The sequence below is a fragment of the Piliocolobus tephrosceles genome, unplaced genomic scaffold (genome assembly GCF_002776525.5).
Source record: "Piliocolobus tephrosceles isolate RC106 unplaced genomic scaffold, ASM277652v3 unscaffolded_924, whole genome shotgun sequence".
Lineage (NCBI taxonomy): Eukaryota > Metazoa > Chordata > Mammalia > Primates > Cercopithecidae > Piliocolobus > Piliocolobus tephrosceles.
In genome coordinates, this window is record NW_022336763.1 from 1 (window position 1) to 11,791 (window position 11,791).

At 44.2% G+C, this 11,791-nt stretch overlaps 1 protein-coding gene across 11 annotated transcripts in view; it reads left to right on the forward strand.

Annotated features, from left to right (window-relative positions):
• Positions 1-120: 120 nt before the first annotated feature.
• The window catches only part of LOC111535388 (butyrophilin subfamily 3 member A3), a 12,020-nt gene continuing 349 nt past the window's right edge, over positions 121-11,791 (forward strand). Inside the window, exons 1-11 of one of the 11 annotated variants that reach the window (XM_026449315.2) lie at positions 121-313; positions 3,027-3,086; positions 3,214-3,303; positions 3,561-3,908; positions 5,416-5,596; positions 7,880-8,080; positions 8,255-8,275; positions 8,370-8,396; positions 9,298-9,324; positions 9,722-9,748; positions 10,838-11,785. In XM_026449315.2, the coding sequence (XP_026305100.1) occupies positions 3,219-3,303; positions 3,561-3,908; positions 5,416-5,596; positions 7,880-8,080; positions 8,255-8,275; positions 8,370-8,396; positions 9,298-9,324; position 9,722 (891 nt within the window). In that variant the 5' untranslated portion in view covers positions 121-313; positions 3,027-3,086; positions 3,214-3,218 and the 3' untranslated portion in view covers positions 9,723-9,748; positions 10,838-11,785. The other 10 variants (XM_026449319.2, XM_026449318.2, XM_026449314.1 and 7 more) reach the window with 10 other exon arrangements.

Here is an 11,791-nt window from a genome sequence, read left to right on the forward strand (position 1 = left end):
ACAGAAATACAAACACTAAGGGAGGTAGGGTTGGAATTTTTCTTCAACGCGTACAATTCAGTGTACTTTCAGTTTTCATTTCAACCTTCCTCAGTGGTTTCTGCCCAGCAACTGATAAGAAACATCACCTCTGAGCCAATCAAAAAACTAACTCTTCCAAAGAGAGATTGTTATTATTCCTCAGGATGACCAGACAGCTTCTGCTTTCTTTTTCCCTTCTTCCAGATGGAGATTCAACCATAATAGAAAGAATGGAGAACTATTAACCGCCTTTCTTCAGTGGGCTGTGATTTTCAGAGGGGAATACTAAGAAGTAAGTGGGGGATATTGATTAGAGCCTGGGTTACAATACCTGGGAGGACAGGGGCTGAATCGTTGAGAGTGGTGAGTGGGCATGCAGGAAGAGTACTCACCCTGAGAAAGGGTGAGGTGCCTGTGTGTGTGTGTGTGCGCGCGCACGCGTACGCGTGCACATGGGCAACCACACACACATGTGGGCACATGGGGAAGAGGCAAGTAGTGCAAAGAGTAAAGACCTGCAGATGTTGGGATTTGGTGGAAGGAAAGGGAGACAACATAAATGAAGAAATATTCCAACTGCATGTTCTTAAGAACGTATTGTGGTCAGAAGAGGGCAAAAAATCTTTAAAATCTGTTTTGGCCAACTCAAGCCGTGTATTCTAAGAGATTCTAGAAAGAGATGTGCCTTATAGATTCATACGTAAATGTGTTCATTACAGAAATATTTATAATATAGAAAAATCTGAACCAGCATACACATACAACAGGTGGGGGATAGACAAACAATACATGGTTCAATCATAAAAGAGATTCCTATTCAGCCTTTAGGAATCTTTTTTTAAATGAAGGGCAATTATTTATCATTTTAACATCATTCGATCCATACATTAAACCCTGTTTTGTATGATTTAGGTACAGTATCTGTTTTTTCTCCCATTAAACATTTCCTCATAACCCAATATATATGTTTCAATGAACACAATCTATTTCATTGCATGAATATATAGTTATTTTTTAAAACTTTCCTAATTTTGGCTATTTCAATTATCTACATTTGGTTCCTGTAGATTTTATTATATTTAACAGCCTCAGACATAAATTTCTGTCTTAATTTCTGACTTTTTTTCCTTCAACAATAATTCCTATAAGTGGAACTTTTGGGTAAAGCATACAACTTCTTTTCTTTAATAGCATTTCCTTGGTAGAGCATGTAACTTTTTAAAGAAGCTTGCTGTATATATGACCAAAATGCTTCAAGAAGTATTTATATTTCTACTACCAAAGTATATGATTACAACTACAGATTTTTAATTTTATTGATTAATTTGAGAAATGGGGGTCTCATTATGTTACCCAGTCTGGTCTTAAACTCCTGGGCTCAAGGAATCCTCCCACCTTGACCATCCAAATTGCAAAGATGACAGGCATGAGTCACTACTTAAACTTTTATTCCTTTATGCTTTTCTTCCTTTGTAATATTGACTATAATCAGGAAGAAAAATATAAACGTCCTTTAAAAAGAATGAAAACATATGTCTCACTCTAAGCAGAGCAGAAAAATTGTTAACTTTGAAACCAATGATAATAAAAATGATACCCCTTCTGTAGCAACATAAAGAGCAGTTTTGAGGAGCAGAAGATGTGAAACGCAATGTTTAGTCTGGCTGGGTGCAAGATGCAGGTAGGGGTGGAGGATGGCCAGCTGCACAGACCTCTGTTCCGGTGCTTCCTCTTCATTCCTCCCCACGTCTGTCTGCAGACCTTGTTCTCAGAGGCCATTCCCAGACTCAGGTGGCCACAGCAGTGGGTGTTATGGCTGCAGACCTCATGCTCCTTTGCTTTGAAAGAAGCTGTTGAGAAGTTAGTGTTTACTGAGCAGCTAATATGTTCCAGTCAGTATTATCACTCATAATAATTACTGTTAAGTAATACATGAAAAATTTTAAATTTAAAGCATTTCAATATTTTAAAAGTAAAGGGAGCAAAAGGCCAAAATGCTCTTTCGCTCACTTGACCTCTGATCTTCAGTTTAGCATGCATCTTTTTAGACTTTTGCAGGCATTTACATCTATAAATATGCAGAAATGTAGAGCTTAGCTTTGTTTTTCAATCGAATCATTAGTATAGTTCTGCAATGTGCTTTTTGTCCGCTTAGTGTATCACCATTACCTAGGTTCATGGCAATAAATCAACTCTTTTTACCTGCTGCATTGAATTCCTTCTGAGGGATGAGCTGTTATTCTTCTAAGCAGTCTCCTGTTGAGTGGATGGTGCAATTAGTTACCACTTTTCTATTTTAAAAATAGTTCTGCAACGTCATTCTCACAGAGGCTTCTCTCTGCACCCATGCAAGTACTTTGCTGGACTAGACATCAGAAAGTGGAATTGCTGCACCAATTGTGCACTTTCTAAATTTCACACTTCATGATATTGTATGAATAAATAAAGTTCCAGTGGTTTTGTCCCATGAATGAGATCACGCAGCTTGTGAATCTTAGAGCCTTTACCTATTGCTTACCTTCTTTATGTCCTTAACACTAATATAGTAGGCCTAACCCATTGTGGGTGCTCAGAAACATTTGTTGAATGACTTTATGAAGGGAAGAAAGAAATGATGAGTAAGACCTGGTCTTAATTTGCAGCTTTCTGAACACTAGCCTTGGATTAAATGTGGTGGGTTCAACCCCTGACTTATTCCAGAGCCCCCACCAGGCAGTCTTCCCGAATCCCACCAGGAGTCCACTGGGCCATGATTTGACCATGGTGATGACCAAGAGTTGGGGCTTTGAGGAGTCCACAGTGGTGGACACCCACAGTGGTGGATCCCAGTGGAACCAGGGAGCCCAGTAAAGAGGGTCCTGCATGAAACACAGCAGGATGGCAGAAGGTTGGAAATGGTAGGGGAAGTTTGGGGAAGTGATAGGATTCTGAATATTTTCAAGCAGTACGGTCAAGAATTTCTTGATTGAATAACATGTGCATTATACAGAGACATGGTTTTACAGGTAATTTTCCATGTTGGAACTCAAAGGTAAAGACACTGAGGACAGACCTTTTTGGCAGAGGTAAGATCTTCTTTGGTCACCATACTTGAGTTGCCCCTGGGGAAGTGGACGTTTCCATGTGGAATCCTAAAGCTTCTTCTGGGCCATTGTGTCTGCCCCTCACCTTCTGGTGTCTCCTGATATGCAGCACGGATGAAAATGGCAAGTTCCCTGGCCTTTCTTCTGCTCAACTTTCGTGTTTGCCTCCTCTTGGTCCAGCTGCTTACTCCTTGCTCAGGTAGGGAATGATGCAACGCCTGTTTCTGAAGCAGACAATTACCTATGAATGTCCTCATAGACCTTTTTACTCCTTCCCATACCTGAAGTCCATTCCAATCTGAAGGATCACTTGTCACAAAGAGACAAAGGATGCTTCTGTCAGGATTGGTTTCCCCTCAAGGTTCTCTGCATCTCGCCTTCCCTGTCTGAGAAGCACCCTTCCTCTCATGACTCCACGCCAACACCCTCTGACAGAACCTCCCCCTGTGCCGACAGCTCAGTTTGCTGTGCTTGGACCCCATGGGCCCATCCTGGCCATGGTAGGTGAAGACGCTGATCTGCCCTGTCACCTGTTCCCGACCATGAGTGCAGAGTCCATGGAGCTGAGGTGGGTGAGTTCCAGCCTAAGGCAGGTGGTGAACGTGTATGCAGATGGAAAGGAAGTGGAAGACAGGCAGAGTGCACCGTATCGAGGGAGAACTTCGATTCTACGGGATGGCATCACTGCAGGGAAGGCTGCTCTCCGAATACACAACATCACAGCCTCTGACAGTGGAAAGTACTTGTGTTATTTCCAAGATGGTGACTTCTATGAAAAAGCCCTGGTGGAGCTGAAGGTTGCAGGTGAGCCTCCAGGTTTGGTTCTGAGAACATTTCTCTGTAGGATCTAGAGCAGATGCAGAGTTCCTCTTCCAAAAGCACTGCAGACACTCCTGCCTGCTCACTAGCAATTGCCTGCACTGCCTTCCAACTTAGCTTCTCTGAGGCCCTCAAGAAAGACACACTCCTTCTTTAGAAAGAATTCCTGCTATACCACACATGCTCAAGTAAACAACTCCCTCCCCCTGGAGACCAGAGATATAAGGGAAATGAAGGACGAAGGACAGGAAGCATTAGAAATCATCTCTTCAGTGGCTGGTACACAGTCATTTTGGTTTAGTTGTGTAACAGACGGCTTCTGTTGTGTCTCCAAGTGCACAGTACCATGGGCCCTGGGAGGTGGAATAGTGACTGTATCTGCTGTCAGTGTTTTCCAATCACTGACTCCCAGAGACATTTTTGTAGTAGAATGAGGCATGTTTCTTACTTGTTACAGTGAGGAAGAACACACATCGTGGGGAGCTGTGGCAGTATCTCAGTAAGAAGGTGTTAGAGCCGACTAAGTATACAATTTGGGCTTGTGTTAGGGGATTTGGGGGATGGTTTATAGACTTAGCACTCACTCTGGATGAGATACTGTCAGGAAGGTGTGGGGAGATGAATTCTGCGAGTGGGAGCCTTAATCAAGCTTATCTAGGAGGAAGGAGACTAGGATGAGACTAAAGCTGTAATTGATGAAGAGGCAGCAATTCCTCATTGCCGATGGGGGATGTTTGGTCATTGTTGTGGTTTGTACAATGTTCATGTTTTTCTCTGCACTCACACATGATGTGGGGTGGTCTTGTATTTCCCATGATCTGTCACAGTGATAAAGTATTATTTTTTGTGTTCTGTGAAATTGTTCATGTTCAACAGGAGGATACCAAGAACTGGTGTCAGGTTCCAGATGCCGAGGACAGCTTTTTTCTTTCTCAGTGCAGTCCCTTTTCTCATGGCTTCCGGTTGGGTCTGGTTTAAGGAGAGGTATAGCAGACAATGGTAGGAGGAAGAGAAAAGGGAGAGGTCTGGGAGCTTATTCCCTGGTTTCCTGAGTGCACGATACCCTCAGGCTGGCTGCATTGCCTTGCTGAAGGTCACAGGTCAACTCAAGAAAGTCCTCAATGCATCAATCTCTTCTTTTATGTCTACAGAACACATTCCTCTTCTCCTCCCTCTGGTAATTGGGGTGGGTGGGAATAGCCCCACCTTACTGACCCTGGGATACTGCACTAACCCATTTAATTTTCTTCTCATCATGACCACACTTGTGTAAATAACTCCTGAATGAAATCTTTCTGGAATTATCAAATGTGAGTCTGCCATTGATTCCTATTGAGACCCTCCCTGATACAGGAGTTCTTAAGAATTTAGGTCAATTTAACCTGCCACAGCATTGGGTTCTGATCTTCACATTGAAGTGAAGGGTTATGAGGATGGAGGGATCCATCTGGAGTGCAGGTCCACTGGCTGGTACCCACAACCCCATATACAGTGGAGCAACACCAAGCGAGAGGACATCCCCGCTGTGGAAGCACCTGTGGTTGCAGACGGAGTGGGCCTATATGCAATAGCAGCATCTGTGATCATGAGAGGCAGCTCTGGGAAGGGTATATCCTGCATCATCAGAAATTCCCTCCTTGGTCTGGAAAAGACAGCCAGCATTTCAATCGAAGGTCAGTACCCTGCTTAGTCTCAGCTTTACTGAGCTGAGCTGTGGCAGTTGATGAAGGGGAATGTGTGAGTCTCTACTGTGTGAGTCTCTGTGGTCAACCTGGGTCTCTGCACTGCATGTAAGGCTCAAAGCAGGGACCTGGAGGCCACTCCCTGCTCCAGGGGAGCTTCCCCACTCCACAGAGCTGTTCATGCCACAAACATTTACTGATCACTTCCTGTCTGACAGAAACAGAAAGTGTGACAGGCAGTGGGAATTGGGGAGAAACGTTAAGATAAGCTCCTTATGTAAAGTCAAATGACAAAATGGGAAAACATATATATATATTTACAAACTCATAGAGAAAGAGTTAATCTTTTTGAAACAGAAGATTTTGAAAACTGAGTAAAAAATTTTAACAAAGATCCAGAATTGTTAATTCACAGGACAGGAATTAACCCACAAAAGGGTGCTAATTCTCACTCATTAGGGAAACATACAGGAAATCATTTTTCACTTAGGATATTGGTAAAAATCAAAACCACACTGCCTTGCTTGATAACACATGACTATAGCAGGAATGTAGGAAGGCAGTGATTCTCAGTCATTTGGTCGTGTCACTTGTATTTTTGGTGTGCATTAGCACAAGCTCTATTGGGGGATCTATCCAAACTATATATTTATTGATCCAAAATTCCAGTTCTGGGATATGCTTGCATTTGTATGAGATGATCCATGTAAAAGGTTTCTGGGTTTGTTTTTTTTTGTTTGTTTGTTTGTTTGTATGTTGCTTGTTTGTTTGTTTGTTTGTTTTTGGAGAGGGAGTCTCACTCTTCTGCCAAGGCTGGAGTGCAATGGTGCAATCTCAGCTTACTGCAACCTCCTCCTCTTCAATTCAAGAGACCCTCCTGTCTCAGCCTCCCCAGTAGCTGGGATTACAAGCACACACCACCACAACTGGCCAAGTTTTATATTTTTGCTAGAGATGTGGTTTCACCATATTGGCCAAGCTGGTTTCAAACTCCCAACCCCAATTGATCTGCCTGTCTCAGCCTCCCAAGGTGCTGGGATTACAAGTGTGAGTCACCAGCCTAGCCTGTAAGAAGTTTCTTGATTATGATTGTTTAACGTTAGAAGCTATACAGATGCTAACTGATGGTGAACTTCCATACAAGGGAATACTGCCCAGTTGTGAAAGAAAAGAGGTAATTCTCTCCATACGAATGTGGAAAGATCTCCAAGACACACTTTACACAGAAGAGTGAGATGCAGAGTGATGTGTATAGAATGTTATTTTTAGTTTAAACAAGAGGAAAAATAGGAACATATTTTAATGGACTTTTCTAGTTCTTGATTGTGTTAATTTACATTTTTTAAATTTAACAAGCGATTTTGTAACCCTCACTGTACATCAGGCACTTTATTTACTTATTTAGAGACAGAGCCTCACTCTGCCACCCAGGCTGGAATGCTGTGGACAATCTTGACTCACCGCAAGTTCCGCTTCCCGGGCTGAAGCAATTCTACAGCCTCAACCTCCCTAGTAGTTGGGATTACAGAGACATGTCACTACATCCAGCTAATTTTTGTAATTTTAGTAAACATGGGTTTTCACCATGTTGGCCAAGCTGGTCTCGAACTCCTGACCTCAAGTGGTCTGCCTGCCTTAGCCTCACAAAGTGCTGGGATTACAGGCATGAGCCACTGTGCCAAGCCCATCAGGCCCTTTATAAGTATTAATTTAATTCTTCTAACCTCAGGAGATGGGTATTATCATTACCCTCATTTTATAGATTAGGCCACTACAAACAGAGAGGTTATGTAAGTAGTACAACATCACACTGCTAGTCACATGGGGGAGCCAGCATTTAAACCCATGCCCTCTGACTCCACAGTTTATGTCCCTAAGCATCATATTAAGTGGACCAAGGAAAAGTTAATAGATGGAGGGAGGGAGTACTAGGTAGATGGGAGAGTTGCATGACTCTACGTGTGCGTCATTTTTGAACTATGTAAATGTGTTACTGGTTGAAAAAATATTTATAAAAAAATGAGTATGACTCTGCCCAAGTTGATTTCCATATGAGAGGCAGACATCTCAAGATAGTAACAGTAGTAGCTTGTAGTGAGGGTTTACCAAAGTGTTCTCTACAGTCCTCTGAGACTTTAGGGAGAGGGCACTTATTTAACCTCATGAGATAGATTCCATGACCCCAACCTGGGCTGAGAAGCTAAAGCTTGGGGTGCTGAGGCTGGGGAGGCTGAGTGCACAAGCGGCAATGACCCACAGCTCTCCCCTTCACAGATCCCTTCTTCAGGAACGCCCAGCCCTGGATTGCAGCCCTGGCAGGGACCCTGCCTATCTCGCTGCTGCTTCTCGCAGGAGCCAGTTACTTCTTGTGGAGACAACAGAAGGAAAAAGTTGCTCTGTCCAGGGAGACAGAAAGAGAGCGAGAGATGAAAGAAATGGCATATGCTGCAACAAAGCAGGAAATAAGCCTAAGAGGTATCCAAAGCGAACAGAGAATCTAAGCCCCAGGCTTGCATGCCCAGCCTGAAGATCTCACCCCCATACCCGCCCTGGCACTGCATCATGTTTAAGGTTTATTTTCCCGAAATCCTCCTTACCCATAACTGTTCTTTTTCTCTCTCTCTCTCTCTTTTTTTACTTATTTTCCAGAGAAGCTCCAGGAGGAACTCAGTAAGTTCCCATTCCCCCAGAGACCCAGGCATGTCTTCTTATTCCCACTTTGAGCGCCTTGATAACTGTTCCTTCCCTGTTTATTCCATTGCAGACTGGAGAAAAATCCAGTACATGGCTCGTGAGTGACTCTGACATTTTCTCTGAATTTGAATCTATGACTCTCTTCTGCTTGGAAATTTTCCAGCCCATAAGTCTTTGTCCAGGGTTGAAAACTGGTTAGATCCCCTTACTCAGGAAAAGAAAATAAGTGTGGCTCTTTGGAGAAACCACCCAGAAGGAGTCTCACTCTCTCCTCTCTCTCTAAGAAAAGAAAAAGAGGTCTTCAATCTCTTTGTACTAGGCCCACAGACATTTATGCCCTATAAAGCACTGAGGAATATCTAGGGGTGCACTTCAAAAGGGAGAGGGAAGAGAAGAATGAGGTGCATTTTCTATGGCAGGAAACTTACATATTGTTTTCCATAATCTAGAGGAGGTTGAAAGGAAAACAAGAAGGGAAGATTTAAGAGATAAGAAAATCAGAAAAGAGAGCGGGAGTCAAGTGTGTCTAATAAAGAGGAATAGCTACAGTGGCTCAGTTCGTACAGATTTATCAAAACTGCTTTCAAAACTAGTCCCTGAAATTGTGCATTAAATTTCCCAAATTCTTTTTAGAGCAAGGTAGGAAATGATACAGATTGAGAAGGATGGATCTTGTACTCCTAGACATTCACATATAGACATGGTGACACCTATGCCCAGGCACAGGAGTATAGATATAGACACATTCAAAATAGATTAGCTGGGCTCCATTGGGAAGGAACTCTTACACTGACTGCCTTGCCACTAGCATTCAACCAGTGTTCCCAGACTGGATATTAAGAAGAAGAGGTGAAGAGAGAATTCAGCATGCAGAGTGAGACCATAGGGAAGGGTGGAATGATCAAAAAGAAAGACTAGATGGATGCGAAAGGAAGGGGAAGGGGCCAACAGAGCAAAGGCAGTGTTCATGTGACATCTCCATCTTTCTTTCATTGTAGGGGGAGAGAAGTCTTTGGCCTATCATGGTGAGTGAGCCTGATGCTCTCTGGGTTTGCCGGGTCATGTACCATGAACATTTCAACCTTTTCTCTGCTGTAACTCATTGACGTTCTCAGTTGGATTAACCAGTTCTAACCCATAGACTCAATCTTGCATGGTAGGGGGTTGACTTCTGCTTTTCTGGAGCCTCTGAGAGACTCCTGACCCTGCACATGCCCAGGCAAAGCATAGCCGTGCAGCTGCACCCCTCATGACATTGTTTAGAAGGTGCCACCTCTGATCCATCAGACCTGTACAGGAGGGAGGCTGAACCCTGGAAGAGACTCTGAAGAAAAGGAGAGAAAACGTGTAGTGAAAGGAGAATGGAGTAGAGAAAAAACAAAACTACTGACCTTTTTCTTATCTGTGTCTCCTTCCTTTCAGAATGGAAAATGGCCCTTTTCAAGCCTGGTGAGTAAATCAATGTATGTTCCCTGGACCAACAACCTGAGGGACCATATGCCTTTTTCGTCCTCCAACTCTTGTGATTTGGGGAAGAAAACTTCCCTTGACTAAGAGAGTTTGGGATAGACAGTAAATCCCAATCTGAAAAGTGGGCCCATCTCCAAGACCCTTCCTGCTGAGAGCCCAGGGAACCAGAGAGAATTGCTCTCTTGGGCTCCCTCAGACCTTCCTGGGAAGGAAGACACATAAAGGGTGGAGCTGAGGGGAAGGAGACACACACTGAGTAATACTGCAGGGAGAGTGAGGGTGGAAATGCCAAGGAGAGGAGGCGATGCCTGCCCGAATAACTTTGCCCTTCCCAGGCTTCTCATGCCACCTACTGCCTGTGTCGCCTCCAAGGGTTTAATGCTTCTGAGCTTTGGCCTCCACATTTTTAAACGAAAATTGCAATCTGTGTTTTGCTGGGGTTGAGGTGAAGACTGAAGGAATAATAAATATCCATTGGTTAAAAACCTAGTTAGAAAGAGATGACGAGTTCACACTGCGTGGTTGAAGAAGGTTTGCAGAAAGGAGGGTTAAGGGAAAGCAACAAGGAAAAGTGCAGTGCCCCCATGGTTCCCAACAGTGGGGAGCTGTCTCCATCCCTAGCCTGGGAGGGATAGGGCGGGGAGGCAGTTACTGGAACCCAGAGAAAAGTAGCACAAAGAGAGGGCTTCCTGAGAAGAGTCATCAGGCCTTGTTAGAGCAGCACCAGCTGCTGCTGGCAGGGAGGAAGCAGGAAAATGAACCGTGTGTCTCTCCTTTCTTTCTTCTTCCAATCTCCTATCAGGGCCTCCCATTGGCCAAACCCAACAGCAAACCAGAGAACAGGGAGCCCAGTGGCACTGTCCTTAGAGTACAGATTCCTGGGGCCCAGAAGAGGGTGGAGAAAGCTGAAGGTTGGAGAGTGAATCTGGGGCCCCCCACAGAGCCCAGCACAGAGACTGCCTTGCAGCTATTAGAACATCAGGAGCTTCCTTCATGCCCTGCTGTGGGCTGAATAAATGATTCCCCTATACTACGCTAGAGATTCATATTTTTATCCCCATTTCTCAGGTGAGGAAATACTTCAGATGAGGCTCCACCTTGTTAAAGAAATTAGATGTATGGAAAAATAGACTGCAGAAAAGGGGAACTCATTTAGTTCATGAGTGGTCGAGTGAAGATTGAAAATTAACCTCTGATTATAAAGCATTAGGGGGCAGAGTCAATGTGGGGAGGGAAACAAGAAAAATGTAGCAAGAGGATCCTTGTTGCTTCCTGAGGCAGCATCAGGGTATTGGATTAGGCAGATACTGACCTTACTTTCATTTCCCCTCTGGACACAAGACCCCTTGAGCTTTCTCCCACGACACTGATGAGACATCCAAATTCAGGGCAGGCTAGGGACGCCAGCTTCTGTAAGGACCTCCTCAGCATGGTCCAGGCCTTGCATGCTGAGGCTCTGAAATCCAGGAAAAATGGCTGATCCCATGGACACCTCCTCAAACTCTCTGCAGCCGATGTGATTCTGGATCCAGACACGGCAAATGCCATCCTCCTTGTTTCTGAAGACCAGAGGAGTGTGCAGCGTGCCGAAGAGCCGCGGGATCTTCCAGACAACCCTGAGAGATTTGAATGGCATTACTGTGTGCTTGGCCGTGAAAACTTCACATCAGGGAGACATTTCTGGGAAGTGGAAGTGGGGGACAGAAAAGAGTGGCATATTGGGGTGTGTAGTAATAACGTGGAGAAGAAAAAACGTTGGGTCAAAATGACACCAGAGAATGGATACTGGACCATGGGGCTGACTGATGGGAATAAGTATCCGGCTCTCACTGATCCCAGAACCAACCTGAAACTTCCTGAGCCCCCTAGGAAAGTGGGGATCTTCCTGGACTATGAGACTGGAGAGGTCTCATTCTACAATGCCACAGATGGATCTCATATCTACACCTTTCCACACACCTCTTTCTCTGAGCCTCTATATCCTGTATTCAGAATTTTGACCTTGGAGCCCACTGCCCTGAC